The sequence below is a fragment of the Scyliorhinus torazame genome, chromosome 15, assembly GCF_047496885.1.
Source record: "Scyliorhinus torazame isolate Kashiwa2021f chromosome 15, sScyTor2.1, whole genome shotgun sequence".
NCBI classification, from domain to species: domain Eukaryota; kingdom Metazoa; phylum Chordata; class Chondrichthyes; order Carcharhiniformes; family Scyliorhinidae; genus Scyliorhinus; species Scyliorhinus torazame.
In genome coordinates this window covers 176912428-176935883 of record NC_092721.1, presented here as the reverse complement: position 1 = coordinate 176935883, position 23456 = coordinate 176912428, and the positions used below count along the sequence as shown (strand labels likewise).

The window sequence follows — 23456 nt, the reverse complement described above, 5'->3', positions numbered from 1 at the left end:
GCAATCTGCCACTCACCATCACATATCTACCCCCACTATCCGCCACTATGGTCTTTGCCTCAAACAGTACCCGTTTCCCTACTAAGATAGCCACCCCCCTATTCTTCGCATCTAAACCCAAATGAAACACCTGCCCCACCCATCCTTTACGTAGTCTGACCTGGTCTATCCGTTTCAGATGCGTCTCCTGCAACATAACCACATCTGCCTTTAATTTCTTTAGGTGTGCGAGTACCCGTGCCCTTTTAATCGGCCCGTTCAGCCCTCTCACGTTCCACGTGATCAGCCGGGTTGGGGGGCTCTTTACCCCCCCCCCCCCCCCCCCCACCTTGTCGACTAGCCACCCCCTTTTTTAACCCAGCTCCTCACCCGGTTCCCACGTACGCGTATATCCCCCCGACGGTGCCCTCCCGCCTCGACCACCCCAGCCCATAACAGCTCCCCCTTCTCCTTAGCAGCAGCAACCCAGTTACCCCCCCTCCTCCGCTAGATCCCCCTCTAGCGTAGTTGCACCCCCCATGTTGCTCCCAGAAGTCAGCGAACTCTGGCTGACCTCGGCTTCCCCCCCTTGTCCTCGGCCCCCACTGTGCGAGGCCCCCTCCTTCCTGCGTCCCTGTTCCCGCCTTAATTACCATAGCGCGGGAACAAAGCCCGCGTTTCCCACTCGGCCCCGCCCCTAATGGCCACCGCCCACAGTTCCTCATACACTCCCCCCCACCCCCCCCAACATGGGGAAGAGAGAAAAGTTACAGGATCACAAAATTAACAAATTGAAAAATCATCCCCCCCCCCTTCCCCTTCCCCTTCCTCACCCCACATAATCACCCCACCACTTTGTCCCACAAGCTCTTTCTCTCGCCAGACTATTCCAGCTTCTCGTCCACAATGAATGTCCACGCCTCTTCTGCCGTCTCAAAGTAGTGGTGCTTCCCTTGGTGTGTGACCCACAATCTCGCCGGTTGCATCATTCCAAACTGGACCTTCATTTTGTGAAGCACCGCCTTAGCCCGATTGAAACTTGCCCTCCTTCTCGACATCTCCGCACTCCAATCCTGGTATACGCGGATCACCGCGTTCTCCCACCTACAGCTCCGAGTTTTATTCGCCCATCTGAGGACCGTCTCTCTGTCATTGTAGCGGAGAAACCTCACCACTATAGCTCGAGGTATTTCTCCAGCCTTTGGTCTTCGCGCCAGAACTCGATAAGCTCCCTCCACCTCCAAAGGGCCCGTCGGGGCCTCCGATCCCATTAGCGAGTGAAGCATCGTGCTCACATATGTCCCGACGTCCGCCCCTTTTGCGCCTTCGGGAAGACCCAGGACTCTTAAATTCTTCCTCCTCGAATTATTCTCCAGTGCTTCCAACCTCTCCACACACCTTTTGTGCTGTGCCTCGTGCGATTCTGCCTTCACCACCAGGCCTTTTATTTCATCTTCGTTTTCAGCAGTCTTTGCCTTCACGACCCGAAGCTCCAGCTCTTGGGTCCTCTACTCCTCCTTTATCCCTTCAATCACCTGTAATATCGGGGCCAACAGCTCCTTCTTCAACTCCTGCACCGACCCACTTAAGCCCTCACTTCCCCCCTATCCCCGTAACCCAATAACCCCTCCTAACCTTCTTTGGTCACTAAGGGCAATTTATCATGGCCAATCCACCTAACCTGCACGTCTTTGGACTGTGGGAGGAAACCGGAGCACCCGGAGGAAACCCAAGCAGACACGGGGGAGAACATGCAGACTCCGCACAGACAGACACCCAGCGGGGAATTGAACCTGGGACCCTGGCGCTGTGAAGCCACAGTGCTAACCACTTGTGCTACCGTGCACCATGCCACTAGGTTCTCTATCTCCCTCCTGTATTTGGCTCCTCGTTGTTCAAGATCTGATCCACTACGGTCGTGTCGTCAGCAAACTTGTAGATGGAGTTGGAGCCAAATTTTGCCACACAGTCGTGTGTATGTATAGGGAGTATAGTAGGGGGCTAAGTACGCAGCCTTGTGGGGCTCTGGTATTGAGGACTATCGTGGAGGAGGTTGTTGCTTATCCTTACTGATTGTGGTCTGTGGGTCAGGAGGTCGAGGATCCAGTTGCAGAGGAAGGAGCCAAGTCCTAGGTTTTGGTGTTTTGATATGAGCTTGGCTGGGATTATGGTGTTGAAGGCGGAGCTGTAGTCAATGAATAGTAGTCTGATGTAGGAGTCCTTGTCAAGATGCTCCAGGAATGAGTGTAGGGCCAGGGAGATGGTATCTGCTGTGGACCAGTAGTGGCAGCATGCGGATTGCAGTTGATCAAGGCATACTGGGAGTATGGAATTGATGTGTCACATGACCAAACTCTCAAAGCACTTCATAATGATAGATGCCAAGGCCACCGGACGGTAGTTGTTGAGTCACATTACCTGGTTCTTCTTTAGCACCAGTATGATGGGGTTTCCCATTCAATGCACTCCCTGACCGGGAAGCCTGTAGCGGGGGGCTGCCGTCGGCAGGAGTGGAAGATCCTGCTAGTGTGAAAGGCTGGAAAATTCTGTATAGTTTAAAAAGACTTCCCTATTTTTATACTCCATCCCCTTTTAATAAAGGCCAACCGGAAAGCTCGAATAAACGTTCCTTGCAAAATTCCGGACATGCATGTACCTGAACGCCTCAGACTCTACGAACCCATACTTCTCCTCCAACTCCCCCATTATTTGTCTGGACACTAGTCTTTGGCTCCTGATTCAACAACTTAACCCATGACACAAACTTCGGCCCTATCCCGAATCACTCCAGTACCGTGCACAGATACCTCCACTCTACTCTATCAAAGACCTTCTCTGCATCCAGCATCACAATTGCTTCCTGCTCACCCCCCAGTGCCCGAGGCAACACGAGATTCAACAGGCGCTGCACATTGGAAGATAATCACCTACTCTTCACAAATCCCCCAATGACCAGCGGGAGACACCTCTCCAACCTGAGCGGCAACACCTTCACTAAAATCTTTGCGTCAATGTTCAACAACGTAATTGGTCGGTATGACCCACATTGCACCAGGTAAATATCCTTCTTCAAAAGGAGTGAATTGGAGGTCCTACTCATTGTTTCTGGGAGCACTCTTGAGCCACCGCATCCCCAAATGCTTCAGCAGCAGGGCCAACCCGTCAGCAAACGTTTTATAAAACTCCACCGGGAACCCAGCCAGCCTGGTGCCTTCCCTGTCTGCATATTGCAATTGCCTTCCTGACTTCCTCTGTCCCAGCAGCTCCCTCCAAACGTTCCCGGTCACCCTTGGACACTCCAACCCCTCCAAAAATCAACCATGTCCGAAGCATCTCCGGAGGTTCTGAGTTGTACAACGTTTTGTAAAACGCCTCAAACATTCTATTCACTTTCTCTGGGGCATAAACATACACGCGCCTAAACCTACACACCTACACAAACACACCCCTACACCTACACACACCTACACCCACACCCACACCCACACACACCAATACACACACACCCGAATCAACTGCCGTGCCATCTTATCCATGGACACCAGGTCAAACTGTGCCTGCAACAGCTTCCTGTTCGCCAACAGCTCTGGGTCACCTGCCACAGACCCAATCTAGCAGCTATGTCCTTTCCAGCCAGTACATTCTACACTCTTGCCACCCTCAATGCTTCCTCCAAACATCTATCTGGACTTCCAAAAAGGATTATTTGAATATAGTCAGCTTATACCACTAACAGATTAACTACTTTTTCAGATTCAATCAAAAGTTACTTTCTCTTACCTGATTTTCGTATTTTAGTTTAGACAGCTGCTCATGGAGGTGGTTATTTTCACGAACTGCTGTTTCTCTTAATTGGCTGATTTCTGATAGTTCAGAATTGATGGAGTCACACTGACGCTGAAGACTGGAAATGTCATTTTCTTTATTGTTGACAGTCTCATTCAAATGACTATAGTGTCAGAACACACAAAGGTTAATGCATTGCCAAATTAAAACAAGTTAGCTAACTAGTTACTTCACCTTACACAAGATAACTTTGTTGTAGTTGTAACAACTTTAGCATTAGCTGTCAAATCTAGTGTTCTTGAAATAGCATGGTCCAAGACACCATATCATATACTCCAATTATTGTCTGGTCTGTATGGCAAAAAAGGCCATTGCCTGATCAGAGTACTAGATCCACTGTGTTCTACTAGAGACATGCAGAATCCTTACAGAACTTCAGCCCCTGGCTGTTGATCACAGTCCTCTAATTATAAACATGATCCAGTATATAATGGAATGCCCTCGGGTTTGCCCCAGGCTTGTCAGGTATTGGATTCCTTCTTCGAGGCCATGTCCAGGGTTGTGGGAGTGAGTGGGAATGAAGGTGGAGCCATGCCCAAAACTGGCGATCTTCGGGGTATCAGATCAGCCAGAGCTCTTCATGGGGAGGGGCCGACGCCCGAGCCTTTGCCTACTTGATCGCCCGCCAGAGAATCCTGCCCAGCTGGCAATTGGCAGCACCACCCAAGGCTGCAGACTGGCTATCCGACCTGGCAGAATTTCTCTGGCTGGAGAAAATAAAATTTGCCACCCGCGGATCCGAAGAAGGCTTCCATCGGACACGGAAGCCGTTTGCCAACTTGTTTCAAGACCTGTTCTTAGTACAATATGTATGCTGGTTAAGGGGTGGGGGTGGGGGTCACGGCCACAGTTGTTATGAAGATGCTCGCTTGTAAATATACATATTGAATTTTGCACTTTTCTTTCTGATAATGTATAATTTATCATTTGTTGAATATAAAATATGAAAACTCAATAAAAAAACATTTAACAAAACAAAGAAAAAGCAAAGTGCAGCATAAGAACATGCCCTTCGGCCCTCCAAGCCTGTGCCGATCATGATGCCCGAACTAAAAACAAACTTCTGCCCTTACACGGTCCATATCCCTCTATTTCCTCCCTATTCCTGTACTCATCCAGCTGCCTCTTAAATGTTTCTAATGTGCCTGCTTCCACCACATCCTCTGTCAGTACATTCCAGGCATCCACCACTCTGAAAACTTACCCCACATATCTCCCTTAAACGTTCTCCTTCTCACCTTGAACCTTGGCCCCCTTGTTATTGACATTTCCACCCATGGGAAAATCCTCTGACTATCCACCCTGTCTGTGCCTCTCATAATTTTGTAGACCTCTATCAAGTGTCTCCTCAGCCTCAGTCTTTCCAGTGATAACAATCCTAGTTTATTCAACCTCTCCTCATAGCAACACCCTCGAGACCAGGCAACATCCTGGTGAACCTTCTGTGCACTCTCTCCAAAGCTTTCCCGTCCTTCTAATAATGTGGTACAAAGAAAACAAAGAGCAGTGCAGCACAGGAACAGACCAGGCGTTTCGGCCCTCCAAGCCTGTACCGGTCATGATACCACCCTTGGCCAAAACCCTCAGTACTTTCTAGTGCCGTATCCCTCTATACCCATCCTATCCATGTATTTGTCATGATGCCTTTTAAAAAAAAAAAATTTAAGAGTACCCAATTGATTTTTTTCCAATTAAGGGGCAATTTAGCGTGTTCAATCCACCTACCTTGCACATCTTTGGGTTGTGGGGCGAAACTCACGCAAATACGGGGAGAATGTGCAAACTCCACATGGACAGTGACCCAGAGCCAGGATCGAACCTGGGACCTCAGCGCCGTGAGACTGCAGTGCTACCACTGCGCCACCGTGCTGCCCTATGATGCCTTTTGAATGCCATTAACGTATCTGCTTTCACGACCTCCCCTGGCAGCGCGTTTCAGGCACCCGCGACCCTCTGTGTAAAAAAACAACCCCGCACATCTCCTCTAAATTTTGCCCCAACGACCTTAAACCTATGCCCATATGACTGACCCCTCCACCCTGGGAAAGAGTGCCTGCCCATCCACTTTTTAAAAAGAACGCATTTTATTCAAACTTGTATCAAAGTAGGTTACAGCAAATAAACACCCCGGGAAACATTCTTCCCAACAATCAACTATACAGTTTGTACAGATTTTTCTCCTTTTTCACCCTACCTTCCCATCAAACCCCTGCCCCCACCCCCCCCCCCCCCCCCCCCACCCCACACCCTGCGACAAACAGCTCCAAACACACCCCAACTTTTCTCAAACTCCCCTGCTGAGCCCCTTAACTCATACTTTATCATCTCTAACCACAGGAAGTCATACAGGTCACCCAACCATGCTGCTACCCCCGGTGACGATGCCAACCGCCACTCCAGCAACATTTGTCGCCGTGCAATCAGAGAGGCGAAGGCCACAACATCGGCCTTCCTCCTCTCCATGAGCTCCAGCTTCTCTGAAACCCCAAATACCGCCACCAAAGGGTCCGGGTCCACTCCCTCCTCCACTATCCTGGCTAAGCCCGCGAACACTCCCGCCCAGAATCTTCCCAATTATTCACAACCCCAAAACATGTGCGCATGATTCGCTGGCCCCCGCCCACACCTCTCACACTCATCTGCTACCCCCTGAAAGAACCCACTCATTCTCACCCGAGTCGTATGCAACCTGTGCACCACCTTAAACTGTATCAGGCTCATTCTTGCACAAGAGGAGGTCCCGTTTACCCTTCGCAGTGCCTCACTCCTTACTCCCCAATTGATCTCCATTCCCACTTTGCTTCCCATTTCTCCTTGATCTTCACCACCCGCTCGCCTCCCTGCTCCCCCAGCCACTTATATATATCCCCAATTCTTCCCTCCCCTTCCACATCCGGAAGCAGCAGTCGCTCCAGCAAGGTGTATCCCGGCAATTTAGGGAACCCCTTCCAGACCTTTCGTGCAAAGTCCCTAACCTGTAGATACCTGAACTCACTACCCCTCGGCAGCTCTACCCTCTCCCTTAGCAGCTCTACCCTCTCCCTTAGCTCCTCCAGACTGGCAAACCCTTCCTCCAAATACAAATCCCTCACCTTGACCAGCCCCACTTCCCTCCACCTCCTGTATCCCCCGCCCCGGCTCAAACTCATGATATTCGTACAACGGCGTTAGCACCGTGGATTGCACCACTGGGTTCCCTGAATACCTACTCGGAGCCATTGGCAATGTTGCCGTCACCATAGCCCTCAAACTGGACCCTTACAAGATTCCTCCTCCATCCTAACCCACTCTACCCTTTTTCTCCTTCCCACCACCGCCGCACTTTGAGCACATTCGCTGCCCAATAATAATAAAGCAGGTTTGGCAACGCCAACCCTCCCTGCTGCCTCTGCAGCAGGGTCCTCCCCACCCTCGGCACCTTCCCCGCCCATACAAAGTCAGAAATGATTGTGTCCACTTTCCGAAAAAAGGCCTTTGGTGTAAAGATCGGGAGTGCCTGAAAGATAAACAAGAACCTTGGCAGAATATTCATTTTCACCACTTGGACCCTCCCCGCCAACGTTAAGTGCAGTGTATCCCATCTCTTAAGATTCTCCCTGGCCTCCTCCACCAGCTTCGTTAAGTTCCACTAATGGAGCCCTGTTCATTCCCTCGCAACCTGAATCCCCAAGTACTGAAACCTATCCCTTGCTACTGTAAATGACATCCCCCCTAAATTATCCCGCTGTGCCAGCTCATTCACCGGGAATACCTCCCTTTTCCCTACATTCAGCTTGTATCCCGAGAACCCTCCAAAGCTCCCCAACAGGCCCATAATCCTTCCCATACTCACCAATGGATCCGAAACATACAGCAAGAGGTCATTGGCATAGAGCGACATCCGATGCTCCCTCTGTCCCCTGCCACTCTGCCGACCCCCTGAGAGCCATCGCCAATGGCTCTATGGCCGGCGCAAACAGCAGCAGCGACAGTGGGCACTCCTGCCTCATACTCCTGTTTAAGTCAAAGCTTTGTGAGCTCATATCATTCGTCCTCACCCTCGCTCTTGGCGCCACAGACAGCAACCACACCCATGCCACAAATCTCGGCCAAACCCAAACCTTCCCAAAACTTTGAACAAGTACCGCCACTCCACCCGATCAAATGCTTTCTTCGCGTCCATGGACACCATCACCTCCAGTACCAGAGCTTGCGACGGATTCATCACCACATTCAACAGTGGTCTTATATTACTCGCTAGCTGCCTGCCCTTCACGAAGCCTGTTTGATCTTCTGCAACCACCCCCGGACACAATCCTCCATCCTCCCCGCCAACAACTTAGCCAATACTTTCACATCCGTGTTCAATAGTGATATGGGTCTATATGACCCACATTCCACCGGATCCTTCCCTTTTTTGGGGATTAGTGTGATTACTGCCTGCTTCATCGTCTCCGGCAACTCCCCCTTCTCCAGCGCTTCATTAAACGCCCCCAACAGATGTGGTGCCAGGTCCGCCGCAAATTCCTTACAAAATTCTGCCGGGTAACCATCTGACCCAGGGGCCATCCCCGACTTCATACCCCTGATACTATCCAGCAGCTCCCTCAGCCCCAGAGGCTCTTCCAATGCCTGCCTCTTTGCTTCCTTCACCTGGGGAAATTCCAGCTCACCCAGAAACCACCCCATGTCCCCCTCCTCTCCTGGGTCTGCCTCATAAAGTCCCTGGTAATACTCTTTAAATGCCTCATTTATCTTCCCTAGCTCTGACACCGCATCCCCAGCCCGAGTCCAGATCTTCAATATTTCCCTGGATGCAGCCTGCCTCCGCAGCTGGTGTGCCAGCATGCGGCCCGCCTTCTCCCCATACTCGTATTGCACCCCTCTTGCCCTACGCAGTTGCCCTACAGCCCTCCCCGTTGTCAGCCTGTCAAATTGCCCCTGCAACTTTTTACTCCTCGCCAATCCCTCCACGGTGGGCACCCTCGAATATTCCGTGTCCACCTCCACTATCTCGCTCACTAGACGGTCATGTTCCGCCCTCCTTTCCTTATTCGCACAAACTGTAAATGAGATCATTTCTCCCCGGACCACTGCCTTCAGTGCTTCCCAAAAAATGCCCGCCGACACTTCCCCTTTCTGATTGAACGCCACATAATCCCTAATCGCCAACTGCACCTTATCACAAAAACCGGCATCCGCCAACAACCCAGAGTCAAACCTCCACCCCGGCCTCTGCTCTCGCCCCGTACTGAACTGAATATCCAGCCAGTGGGGTGCATGGTCCGAGATAACTATCCCCGCATACTGTGCCCCCTCCACCCCAACCAAAGTCTCTCGACTCACTCGAATACATCTTACAGACGTGTGAAAAGAAGGAATACTCCCTTCCTCCTGGGTTCTGAAAGTGCCATGGATCCACCATACCCATCCTCTCCATAAACCCCCCCAGCTCCCTTGCCATTCGTACCCTACCCATCAACCTGGGGCTCGATCTATCCACCCTCGGCTCCAGGACACAGTTAAAATCTCCTCCCATGATCAACTGGTACGTGGCTAAATCCAGGATTGCTGCCAGCAACCCCTCATAAAACCAACATCATCCCAATTTGGGGCACACACATTTACCAACACTACCGGTGCCCCTTCCAATACCCCACTCACAATCACATATCTCCCACCTGGATCCCTCACCTCCTTCGCACTCACGAATCCCATTTATTTGCTCATTAAAATGGCCACACCACTCGATTTCAAATCAAACCCCCGAGTGGAAAACCTGCCCGACCCACCCCTTCCTTAACCTAACCTGGTCCTTCACACGGATGTGTGTCTCCTGCAAAAAGACAAACCCCGCTTTCAAGCTCCTGAGGTGCGCGAACACCCGCGACCTTTTAACCGGCCCATTCAGTCCCCGGACGTTCCACGGTACCAACCTTACCGGAGGCTTGCGCCTCCAATCCCCTCTACCATCTGTCATCTTCCCCACTTAACTCCTGCCCCTTTAATTCCACTCTGTACCTAGCCCATCCCAGATGGCCCCTTTCTTCGCCCTTGACCATGTCATCTCTCACCTCCCTGCCACGTCGCAGAAACCCCTCCCCTTCACTTTTCCCCTTCTTCCCCCCCCCCCCACTTCCCCTTTCCCCCCTCCCCGGCCACCCCCCTTGGCCTTCTCCCCCACCACCTCACTTCCGTTCACCAGCATAACCTGCTAGCGCGGCTGCCCCTTCCCAAAGGCACATGCTAACGACCTCCCCCTCCCTCTCCCCCCCCCCCACTCCTCAGCTCAAGGAAGAAGGCCTCCTCCTGGCCTTACCCTCCCCCACCCAAACAAGGACTTCTCCTGAACTCCAGGTAGCCTTCTCCAAAAGCAAACAAACAGATGTTAAACACAAACAGTCCCATAAAACAGGAGGGGGGATGGGAACATTCATCCCCACATAAACTTATCACCCCTACAACTCCTTACAATCTCAACATTGAACAGAACCCCGCCCCCCACAAAAAAAGGCGAAAATCCCCCAATCCCTACACTCACTTCGAACATTTTCCTGACCATTACATAGTGCCAGCACCCTGGTTCCCAAGCATTGCCCACTCAGTTCTCCCCCAGTTTATGCTCCTTAATGAAGTCTTCGGCCACTTCTGGGGTCTCAAAATAATACTCCCGGCCTCCGAACGTCACCCATAATTTCGCCGGGTAGAGCACCCCAAACCTGATCTGCCGCCGGTACAGCACCGCCTTGGCCTTGTTTAAACCTGCCCGCCGTTTTTGCCAACTCGGCTCCGATGTCCTGATAAATTCGGATGTTATTTCCCTCCCAGTCATAGTTACGCTTCTCCCTGGCCCACCATAGAATTTTCTCTTTCTCCACAAATTTGTGGAGTCTCACGATCACCGCCCGCGGCGGCTCCCCAGTTCTAGGCTTTTGCCTCAGAGACCTATGCGCTCAGTCCACTTCAGGTGCCTTATCTAGCACCCCTTCTGCCACTAGTGCAGCCAGCATCCTCGAGACGTACCTCGTGGCATTCACACCTTCCACTCCTTCAGGCAGGCCCACTATTCGTGGGTTCTGCCTTCTGGAGGCATTCTCCTGCTCCTCCACCTTTACCCTCAGCGTTTTACAAAGGTCACCTAGGAGCCCCACCTTTGCCTCCAGAGCCACCACACAATTGCTGTGGTCCGAGATCACTCCTTCAATCTCCCGGATCTGTGACCCCTGCACCTCCAAACACCTCTCTATCCGCTCCAAAGTACAGGGTTTCTGCAATGGCCTTGGCATGATCTTCATGTATTTCTTTCCTCTGTTTCTGGAATTCCTCCTTGTTAAAAGTCATCAGTGTCTGTATCTGGGGCCTTACAGCTTGCCCCTCCCCGGCTGCATGCTGGAAGAGACTGTCTGTGAAGCACAAGACTGTTTCAACTTTCCAGCCAAACCTCTCACTGTTTTCTGCCGGGTCCGGGGATCAGAAGACATACCATTCCAGGGGTAAATTACTTCTCTAACATTCACATCAGCCTTTTCATCAAAATTCCACCCGGATCTGGGTAAAAAGAGCCCTTTTCTGTGACTTTGAACAGGAACAGCCCTTTATGTGACTAATCACTCCATGGTCACAAGCGAAAGTCCTGCCCATCCACTCTATGTCCCTCACAATCTTGTAGACCTCTATCAGGTCACCCCTCAACCTCCGTCGTTCTAATGAAAATAGTCCAAGTCTATTCAGCCTCTCCGCATTGCTAACACCCTCCAGACCAGGCAACATCCTGGTAAACCTCCTCTGCACCCTCTCCAAAGCCTTCACATCCTTCTGGTAGTGTGCCGACCAGAATTGTGCGCAATATTCCAAGTGCAGCCGTACCAAGGTTCTATACAACTGTAGCATGAATTGCCAGTTTTTATACTCGATACCCCGTCCAATGAAGGCAAGCATTCCATATGCTTTCTTGACTACCTTGTCCACTTGTGCTGCCACTTCCAAAGATCTGTGGACCTGTGAGCCCAGATCACTCTGACTTTCTATATTCCTAAGAGTTTTGCCATTTACCCTATATTGCCCCTCTATGTTAAACCTACCAAAATGCATTACCTCACAATTGTCCGGATTAAACTCCATTTGCCATTTCTCTGCCCAGGTCTACAACCCATCTATGTCCTGCTGTATCCTCCAACAATCCTCAACACTATCTACCACTCCACCAACCTTGGTGTCATCCGCGAACTTACTAATCAGACCAGCTACATTTTCCTCCAAATCGTTTATGTGTACTACAAACAACAGAGGCCCCAGCACCAATCCCTGTGGAACAGCACTAGTCACAACCTTCCATTCAGAAAAACACCCTTCGACTGCTACCCTCTGCCTTCTGTGACAGAGCCAGTTCTGTATCCATCTTGCCACCTCACCTCTGATCCCGTGTGATGTCACCTTTTGTACCAGTCTGACATGAGGCACCTTGTCAAAGGCTTTACTGAAGTCCATGTAAACAGCATCCATTGCCCTCCCCTCATCAATCATCTTTGTCACCTCCTCAAAAAACTTGATCAAGTTAGTGAGGCACGGCCTCCCCTTCACAAAACCATGCTGTCTATTGCTAATGTTTCCAAATGGGTATAAATCCTGTCCCTGAGAATACTCTCCAATAATTTACCTCCTACCGACGTGAGGCTCACCGGCCTATAGTTTCCTGGATTACCCCTGCTACCTTTCTTAAACAACGGTACCACGTTAGCTATTCTCCAGTCCTCTGAGATCTCACCTGTAGCCAATAAGGATACAAAGATGTCAATCAAGACCTCAGCAATTTCCGCCCTTCCTTCCCCCTCAGTATTCTGGGGTAAGTCCCATCCTGCCCAGGAGACTTGTCTACCTTAATGTCTTTAAAACAATCAATACCTACTCCTTTTTGATGTCAACATGACCCAGACTACCCACACACCCTACTTAAGAATCATCTTCCACAAAGTCCTTTTCTTTGGTGAACACTGATGCAAAGTACTCATTTAGCACCTCACACATTTCCCCTGGCTCAACACATACATTTCCCCCCACTGTCCTCAAGTGGTCCAATCCTTTCCCTGGCCACCCTCTTGCTTTTTACATATGAATAAAAAGCTTTGGGATTCACCTTAATCCTATTTGCCAAGGACTCTTCATGACCCATCCTAATTTCCCGCTTAAGTACCTTCCTACTTTCTTTATACTGCACAAGGTTTTTGACTGTCCCCACCCTTCTAGACCGTACAAAAGCCTCCCTTTTCTTTTTGACGAGGTTCACAATATCTCTCATTATCCAAGGCTCCCTAAACTTCCTATACTTATCCTTCGTTCTCTCAGGAACATGACTTTCCTGAATCTTAATCAACTGTTGCTTGAAAGACTCCCACATGTCCAATGTTGATTTACCCTCCAACAGCCCCACCCAATCCAAATTCTTCAATTCCTGTCTAATGTTATCGTAATTTGCCTTTCCCTAGTTTAGCACCTTAACCCTTACCTCTATCCAAAAGTACCCTAAAACTTACGGAATTGTGGTCACTACTCCCAAAATGTTCCCCTACAGAAATCTCAACCACCTGTCCAGGCTCATTCCCCAATACCAGGTCCAGTACTGCCCCTTCCCTAGTTGGACTATCTACATATTTCTTCAAGAAGTCTTCCTGGATACACCTTACGAACTCTGCCCTATCCAAGCCCCTAGAACGAAGTGAGCCCCAGACAATGTAGGTGACCAGAACTGCATGGCCTTACCAAGGCTTTACATAGCTGCAACATGATTTCCCAACTCCTGTGCTCAATGCACCGGCTGATGACTTTTAATATAGGCAGCCGATTTTCACACAGAAAGCTCCCACATACAGAAATATAATTACCGGATAATCTGTTTTTAGTGATGTCGATTGAGGGGTGACTATTGGCCAGGATGCTCAAGTCAACTCCCCTGCTCTTTTTCTAATTAATGCCATGGATCTTCTACATCCACCCGAGAGGGCAAATGGGGTCTCACGTTTCACCTCCCTCAGTACTGCACTGAAGTGTCAGCTTGATTTTGGCACTCCTAGTCCTAGAATAGGAATTGAAGACACAACCTCCTGGCTCAACCAACTGAACATCCTCATGAGAGAATTATCATAAGAAGACAGGCAATACAGACCTTAAATAGTACAGAGTCTAGAAAAGGATGCACTCTTATCAGGAGAAAGTACATAATTTGTGGTGTGTAGCATGCAAAGCTTAGATAGTCCAATGATTTACTTGTGAAACATGAAAACATCTGGAACTTCCAGTGGCGGCATGTAGGAGGAGGTCGCACATTGGATGGGTCCTGCTCAAGGTTTGATTTTTATGAATTTAATGCCCGGTCGCAGGGGCAATTTTTGGTTAAATAAGGGCAGGAAGACATAAGGAAGAAAGATGTCCAAAACCCAAAGGAAGGCTGCCGTGAAGAAGGGGGCGAATGAAGGATCGCCGTTGGTTGGAAGGGTCGGCTCGGCAACTGGAAGGATGGCGGAGGCTGGGTCGCTGGGCGGGGCCGCACTGTTCACAGCAGAAAAGATGACCGAGGTGATGGTTGTGGAACTTGAAAAACAGTTCGCAAAACACATGGAGGTAATGAGGTAGGAGGAGGTGATGGCAGCACTGAACGTGCTGGTGGAGGAGGCAATTGCCCCGGTGAAGGCAGCGGTGCCGAGGACATCGGCTGAGGTGCGGGAGCAGGGTGAGAAACTGAAGGGATTGGAAGAGGCCGTGTTGCAACATAGTGATCAACTCACCTCGGTGAGTGAGGAGCTGCAGAGGGTGGTCGAGGCCAACAAGGGTCTGCGAGCCAAAGTGGAGGACCTGGAAAACAGATCTGGGCGGCAAAATCTGAGGATCGTGGGCCTGCCCAAAGAGGTGGAGGGCTCGAGGCTGACGGAGTATTTTGCCAAGATGCTGACGGAGCTGTTGGGGGAGGGGCAATATCCCTCTCGGCATGAACTGGATTGTGTTCATAGGGCGTTGAGTTCTAAACCAAAGGCGAATGAGCCACCAAGAGCAGTGATTATTTGTTTCTGTAGGTACTGTGTGAAGGAGAAGGTCCTGTGTTGGGCAAAGCAGAAGCGGGAGGTGCAGTGGGCTGGAGCTGGTATATGTATATACCAGGACTTTATTGTGGAGTTGGCGAGGAGGCGGGCGGCCTTTGGCCGAGTGAAGACGGCACTGTATAACAGCAGGGTGCGGTTCGGCGTAGTGTACCCAGCTACGTTGAGAGTGACCTACAACTCCAAGAGACGGTGGAAGTGATGGAGGCATTTGCGAAGGCAGAAAGGCTGAGGCATAATTGAGAAATGGGACTGAGGATTGGTCTTGTGAGGGGGGTGGGGGGGTGGGGGGGGAGGAGGAGTGTGTGTACCTCTATTTTTCACTGCATGTTGTTATATGTGCTAAATGAGTTGAAGTTGCCTATTTGGACAAGGTAAGAGTTGGGATTTTCTTTTGCAATGATGGTTCTTTGGGGTTTGTTTGTTTACACTGGGGTTGTGTGTTGAAGGGAATTTCTTTGTTTTCCAGGGACCAGGCAGGGGGGAGGGGATTGGAGGGGAGTGAGGCCTGGGCAAGTGCCTTCACACTGGCTAGCTCAAGCTGGCCAGTGAACGGGAGTGTGGTGGGGGGAGGGGCTGCAATGAGCCTAGGAGGTGTGAACAGTTGGGGGAGGGGACCGATACTGGATGAGATGTTTTCGAGAGTAAGTGGGGGGACCTATTTGAATTTCTTTGACTCGAGGGAAGGTGAAGTCTGAGCTGAAGGGGATGAAGGAAGGGTTTCACAATTCATGGAGGCTGTTATTATGCACTCCCGAGAATTGGTTGCCATTGAACATTTGTTGGTGGTATTGTTGTCTTTGGTTACACTGTTTACGGATTGATTGTTAATTTGTGTTTTTTATTTACCTGGAATGCTTGGATGTTTTGGTCTGTATATGGAATGGGGGTGGTTTGTGTGTGGGGGATTGGTACTGTATTGTTTTGTTTGTTTTTTCTTTGGTTGTTTATTGATGAAAATGTTGAAAATGCGGAGAATAATAAGTTTTCTTTAAAAACATGAAAACATCCATACATCGCTGATATAGATACAGACAGCATGTAGTTAGAGTGTACTTCCACCTACCTAGGTATGCTTTTGTGCTCACAATGTGCCATTTACACTCCTCACTAAGCAAGAAGAAAGCAGTCATGCTTCAGAAGAACAGTTTCTCATACCTGTATTAAGCTAAGCCCCTGTCACTTTGGCAGATTTGGGTCACAATGCAGTTGTGAAGCTAAGAGCACTGGTGGTCCAATGTTAGTAATGTGGGTGCTTGTGGAGAACCGTGTACTGCAAATCAGACCATATAGAGTTCAACTGGTTAGTAATTTGCCCCATTGCAGGAGAAAGATACCCTTAGTCAGCCTGTGACGATGTGTGGAATTTAATGAAGGGGTGGGAAGGGTTTGATCGAGCTGGAAGGTAGGTTTAAGGATCCTGCCACCTTCCCAACTCTCCCCCCCCACTTCCCGGATCAAGATCAAGGCTGGAAGGGAGGATGGCAGCCTTACTCTTGCAGTTCAATTGAAGGCTTTAAGTAGCCACGTAAAGGCCTCATCTCGGCACCGCGGGAATTCAACAATGGAGGGTGGGGGACGCACCATGCAGGGAAGCCAGGCTGCTCTTAAATAAGCATATGACAAAGCTGGAGGGGTAGTGGAGGGAGGTGTTCAGGGTAATTTTGAAGGTGGTGCATGTGAGACTTGAGCCGGGTTCTCTGGAGGCCATATTCGGGGTATTGGATCAGCTGGGGTTGGAAGCGGGTGCGGAGGCAGATGTTTTATCCTTCGCCTCGCTGATCGCCCGAAAGTGGATCCTGTTGGGGTGAAGGTCAGTGTCTCCACCCTGTGCCCTGGCGTGGCGGAGGGATCTGTTGGAGTTTTTAAACACTCGAGAAGGTGAAGTTTGAGTTGAGGGTGTAGCCACGTAAAATGGCTGCGTTCCGATTAATCTGGCCAAAACCCAGTTTGCAATGGCTAACCCGAAAGACTGCTGGGAAAAGCAGCTAACAAGACACAAGCAGGCAGCTGCAGACAGTATTGCATATTCGGCTCTGGGGAAGTTAGCCCAGATCGATACTCAGGGCTATCAACAGTCCATCAACCCAGGTATTTGCAGTTACATTCAGGACTGTTTGCAGCCCATCTATCCAGACATCTGCAGTTAAATCGGCTATCCCCGGGAACAATTGCAACATATTAGCAATTGAATGCCGGGCCAGACCTGTCGGCGCCTGCAGTGGCCGAAACAAAGACAGGTGAACGATCACCCCCCGATCGAGGAATCGCCTCACCATTGGACACATCGACCCCAGGGATTGGGGACAAATCCAATCACTTGGGACTCAGGGTCAAGGGCCGCCCCGGGAGGCGGGAAGCCCCTGGGCCCTATAAAAGTGAGGGGCCAAGTTCAGATCTCTCTCTCTCTCCTCTTCGCCTGCTCGAGACCTTCGCAAGAACAGCAACCGGCAACTGTAAGTTTGAATCCAGCGATCGCTATCCGGTAGAGACACCTAGCCACCGACCTGTAGCAGCCTTTTGAATCCCGCGGGCAAGATCTGATTGGACAAGCCATTTGTTTCCCTGACCTGGTGGGCTCTTCCTAAGTTAAGTATTGGCCAGTAGAGATAGGTTTATTATATAGAAAGTAGTATTAGGGTATTAATATTGCTTGTTGTACATAATAAATGACCGTTGTTTTAATCCTTACTAAGCGGTGTGCTGTATTATTAATCATAACCTGAACTTGAACCACGTGGCGGTATCATAAAGATACCTGGCGACTCGTGAGCAAAGGTGATGTAATCAGAGCCAATAGACTAAGGCTAAAAAGAGCAACATAATTGGCGACATCCTGACGGGACCCGACTTAGAAGTGGAAAACCACTCCGGGAGAACCCCAACATTTGAATTAGAATCCAATCGGAAACAAAACAACAACAAAAAAACCCACAAGTGTTCAAGTGGTTCTGGTTAATAATTCACAATTCGGAAGTGTGTATATGCATGCGTAACTAACAGGGTTATAAGGCAAAACTGATAGATTTTTTGTTGCGTCAAAACTATCGGCAGTTGGTATTTCGGAAATTAGCGCAAGCCGTACCCGCATCTACCACACCACCTTAGCCCCCTGTTCCAAATTCGAACGTAACGAGCAGATAAGAGAGAGCCATGCAGGCAATGCAAGCGATGCAGCGCCTCATGAACCCCGAAGATTTTGCTGTCGCACCAGTCAGCAGCGTAGGAGCGGGACAGTGTCCCATTTGGGAAGTGGAAATCCGCAAATTTCTGCAGGGCAAAGGATGGCCCATGTGGAAGGATTTCTGCAATAACGACGACTCAGGTCCTGGAAGTATAGGGCATACTTGGTGGGAGAACCTGAGTGAGATCCACAAAAAGAGTTTAGCAAAAGCGCGCAAGCCGATGGCAATTGTGTCCTGTCTGGCACAATTGCGAGGCACAGAGGAGGTCGTCAGGACGCTCCGCAAGGAAATAGAAGGCATACATCGGATGAGTAAAATCGATGTATGCGAAATTGAGAAAGAGAACCTAGAGTTAAAAGGGAAATTAGCAGCAAAAGACGAAGAGGTGGCTGACGCCAAACAGGATCACCAATCTTGTCTGGCGCACTTGAGTAGTTTCCAGTCACAATATGAAAAGGCTTATCAGGACCTGCAGCGTGCAGTCCTGGTAAAGAAAGAAACAGAAAACCAGTTAGAGACGCTCCAGAAACAACGCAGTGATCTCAAGGCAGCCTTGAGAGCGCTTCACGCCACAACCACGGAACAAAGGCAGAGTACTTTGGACCATGCAAAGTGCCGAAAGCAGATTGCAGACTTGAAAGCACTGCTTTGTGTCCAAAAGGGATTTCAAGAAACCTTTGGGGAAAGTTTAGACCAGGAAGACAGCCCTGATTGGGAAAAATTGCAAGAGACAGCGCAGAGATATGTTCAGGGAGCATGTGCGCAGGGAAAACCCCAAAGGAGGAAAGCACCCCCACCCCCCACACAACAGATAATACAGGCTCCCATGATCCCTGTAACAACCCACCGCACCGCCACAGCAGACGAGGCGGAGGTCTTATATTCCACCCCCCCTCACAATGACCCAATTACGGGCCGCGTGTGCCAAAATCACACCGTTCCTCCCCGCTTCAGGCCCACACCATTTCTTTGCCACCGTCAAAACAAGGCGACCATGTATGAGAAAGAGCAGGTAAAGCTCACGGTCCTCAGCTTAGACCCATCGGTCGCAGCAGCCCTTCCCGACCCACAGAATGTAGGAGGAGGCACCCTTGCAGAAATGCATACTGCGATCCTGGATGCGATCGGGTACAACCGGGGCGACCCTGTAGACGGTCTGAATAAATGCAGACAGAAAAAGTCTGAACACCCCACAGCGTTCGCAGGACGCTTGTGGATTCGTTTTGAAGCCGTTTTTGGCAACGTAGATCGTCCCCAGACAATATGGCCAAGTGGACCCGCACCCTTATCTCCCATGCCACGGAGGCAGGACAGAATGCCTGTAGCAATTATGACCCCTCGGAGGAGGCTCATAATGAAAAGTGGGTGGTCAAAAGATTGTCCCGCGTTTGGGAACAAGCGGCTCACGGCAAATCAGCAACTAGAACCCCCGAGGAAAACCAAGCCGCCGCAGACGTGCAGGCAGTAAGAACCACTCTCCACAACCCCGCCTGGGTAAACGAGGGAAAGAACAGCCCCCCAGCCAAACCGCAAGAGTGCTACAATTGCGGACAGTTGGGACATTTTGCTAAAGAATGCAATGGCCCTAAAAAAACACAGAGTGCCCAACCGACAGGCACTTTCAATAAGAAAAAGGCAGAGCCCATAGCGACCGAGAACTGAGGTGTCCACATGATGATTTAAAGGAGACACTTGGTGAAAAGTGTTGTCCTTTCTGATGGAACCTGCAGAATGTTTTGCGTTGTCTGTCTGTTTGTTAAATGTTGTTCGTCCTACAGGAGAATTTTCTCACCGCCCCACACCCATTCACCTGAAATGTTTTAACTTTTCCCACTGACACCCACCGCGGCCACACGCCCATTCTGCCGATACCTCTGAGGACTTGCCTCAGACACCCACCACCGCCACACGCCCATTCGGCTGATACCTCTGAGGACTTGCCTCAGACACCCGATCGTAGCTACTCTTCTGATTTGATGGTAGAATCAGAACAGTAACCCCACCATGATGACTACATTTTTGTCCGTTCTTTGGTCGCTCAGGCAGTGGAGAAACGGCGTGAGACCCGCCCTGCCTGGGGACCCCCCCGTTGGTCAAAAACGCTCGGGTAGGGAAGATACGGTATTGGTAGCCGTCCTACCCGGGGACTCCACCCAAGTCTTACCCATCGCGGCCCACACGCACCTCATTCGACCTTTTCTTTCAAAAACAGTTTATTTTATTTAGGCAACCTTTGGGTTGCTGCCACATGCTAGTTACATCCTAGAACATTTGGATGATAAACCTAGCACTGGTCCACCATTGGGAAGTGTGCCGTGTCCAAACATTTGTTTTGGAAAAAAAATGGGGGGAGAGTCACACACTGTGACCAATTATAAGGGTTTAATTGGCCCCAAGAAGGACAGACATACTAACACACCAGATATTAAACCGAAGTATTTACACACACTACGCTTGTCTTACAGAACTCCAGAAGCTCCAAGTCCGGAGAAAACCAGCGAACACAGGAAAAGGAAAGAAAGAAGACAGCCATGAGGACTCCTTTCTTCGTGCTCAACATGTGTGTGCTGGACTGTTGGTTGCGCGGGAACGCGAACCCATCACTCCAAACCCCTTTACTGTTAACACTTCACGGCCCAGTAGTACCGAGGGCCCAGTCACCAACCACGCTGCATTATCCTGGTGTGCCAAGTTCATAACTTGTTACTCCTTATCGTACATCATTGAGGCACTGTTGGCATTGGCTATACTAGGTTGTGCAGTACAGACCATGCATCTCCGCAAGTCAAAAAAGGAGAGCGTACCGCGCTCGAACCCCGGTCTATCGGATCCGATCCCCGATATTCGGCTATGACCAGACCCCAGACCCCCGCGACATATGAATAATAAAACATGCACTGGCGGATTTTCCTGTAAATAAAAAGAAAATGTAAGGAAATGTATGATCCTGAGCTTGACTGCCAAGCCAGGAAAGAGCATATTAAATGTTGTGATTGTTATTGTATGTTTAGAGAGACAAGATTGTATAATGCTTGAAGAATTGTTTAGGTAAAAATAGAGGTTCCCAGTTTATTTTTTTATAGATACATGCCCCTGCCTGACATAGCGCCCTCAAGAATTGTTTAGGTAAATTTTTGTGCAAAGCTAGGGTCAGAGTAGTGGCCATGTAGGAGGTGCCCCACCCCGGTCAGGGAACGAAGAGGACAACATTTATGTGATCTTTCACGCTTCGCGTTAGGATCACAAGACGGGAAAGTAGCCACGTAAAATGGCTGCGTTCCGATTAATCTGGCCAAAACCCAGTTTGAAATGGCTAACCCGAAAGACTGCTGGGAAAAGCAGCTAACAAGACACAAGCAGGCAGCTGCAGACAGTATTGCATATTCGGCTCTGGGGAAGTTAGCCCAGATCGATACTCAGGGCTATCAACAGCCCATCAACCCAGGTATTTGCAGTTACATTCAGGACTGTTTGCAGCCCATCTATCCAGACATCTGCAGTTAAATTGGCTATCCCCGGGAACAATTGCAACATATTAGCAATTGAATACCGGGCCAGACCTGTCAGCGCCTGCAGTGGCCGAAACAAAGACAGGTGAACGACCACCCCCCAATCGAGGAATCGCCTCACCATTGGACACATCGACCCCAGGGATTGGGGACAAATCCAATCACTTGGGACTCAGGGTCAAGGGCCGCCCCGGGAGGCGGAAAGCCCCTGGGCCCTATAAAAGTGAGGGGCCAAGTTCAGATCTCTCTCTCCTCTTCGCCTGCTCGAGACCTTCGCAAGAATAGCAACCGGCAACTGTAAGTTTGAATCCAGCGATCGCTATCCGGTAGAGACACCTAGCCACCGACCTGTAGCAGCCTTTTGAAGCCCGCGGGCCAGATCTGATTGGACAAGCCATTTGTTTCCCTGATCTGGTGGGCTCTTCCTAAGTTAAGTATTGGCCAGTAGTGATAGGTTTATTATATAGAAAGTAGTATTAGGGTATTAATATTGCTTGTTGTATATAATAAATGACCGTTGTTTTAATCCTTACTAAGCGGTGTGCTGTATTATTAATCATAACCTGAACTTGAACCACGTGGCGGTATCATAAAGATACCTGGTGACTCGTGAGCAAAGGTGACGTAATCAGAGCCAATAGGCTAAGGCTAAAAAGAGCAACAAGGGGAAGGATGGAGAGTTCTACAATCCATGGGCTTTGTTTATTATGCACTTTCAAGAATTGGTTGGCATTGAATATTTGAGGGGGGGTTGGACTGTGTATGTTGTTGGTGACTATGCATGGGTGGATGGTGGATTCCTGAATCCTTTGATGTTTATATTTAAAATGTTGAGGGTTGTTTGGGGGTTGGTGGGAGGGAGGAACTATTGGCCAGGAGATTAATATTGTATTTGTTACCGTCGATTGCTTATTGGTGGATGTGAATTTGGATGAATTGGCAGAAGGAGTAGGCCATTACACCCTTCGAGCCTGTTCTGCCATTCAATATGATCATGGCTGATCTGATTGTGGCTGCACCCCACCAACTCAACCCATGCCTACCCCCCGATATACCCTTTTTGATTCTCTTGTTAGTCAAAAGTCTAACTGTCTATCTATTTCTGCCTTAAAAATATCAAATGACCCTGCCTCCTCTACTCTCTGGATAAGATCGATCTAACTGGGGAAGGGAAGGGAGGGGGAGAGGCACCTTGTGCATGGAAACTCTGCACCCGATAAAGAAACCTGGCATTGGGAAGAAGGGGCAGGTAAGAAGCCAACACCCCCCTTTTGCTGTCTATGATCCAATAATAGATACAACACTGATGTTACAAATATCTATGGTGTGGAGATGCCGGCATTGGACTGGGGTGGGCACAGTAAGAAATCTTACAACACCAGGTTAAAGTCCAACAGGTTTGTGTGGCATCACTAACTTTCGGAGCGCAGCTCCTTCATCATGTGTTTTAGAATTTAACCTGTAGTTTTAAGAACAAAAGTTGAAGTGTGAACATTGGGATTAATGCAACAAAAACAAGCCTGGAGCTATTACTCTTAAAAGACTGGAGTCACATTGCCTTAAGAGGTTAACACAGCTAGAAAGGCAAGGTAATTAAAATGCTGGGCTTTTGAAATTGCCAAAAAACATCAAGAAACAGCAGTTCAAAACGTAACCCATGTTTGTTTGATTAAGTAAGCAGAGATAGAACACCAGATGATATAAAGATGCAACATCATGTGAGCTTTCGTATCTAAATAAAATGGAGTTTTGATGTTCATTAAGTTTGTAAGAACAATGATATCATAGAATTTGCAGTGCAGAAGGAGGCCGTTCGGCCCATCGAGTCTGCACCGGCTCTTGGAAAGAGCACCTTACCCAAGGTCAACACC

At 49.6% G+C, this 23456-nt stretch overlaps 1 protein-coding gene across 8 annotated transcripts in view; it reads right to left on the bottom strand.

Moving 5' to 3' along the window:
- tsga10 (testis specific, 10) overlaps nucleotides 1–23456 on the bottom strand; it is a 261516-nt gene that overhangs the window by 64608 nt on the left and 173452 nt on the right. For all 8 annotated transcript variants that reach the window (XM_072477177.1, XM_072477170.1, XM_072477174.1 and 5 more), the window contains one exon: nucleotides 3760–3928. In XM_072477177.1, the coding sequence (XP_072333278.1) occupies nucleotides 3760–3928 (169 nt within the window). The remainder of the gene's footprint in view (nucleotides 1–3759; nucleotides 3929–23456) is intronic.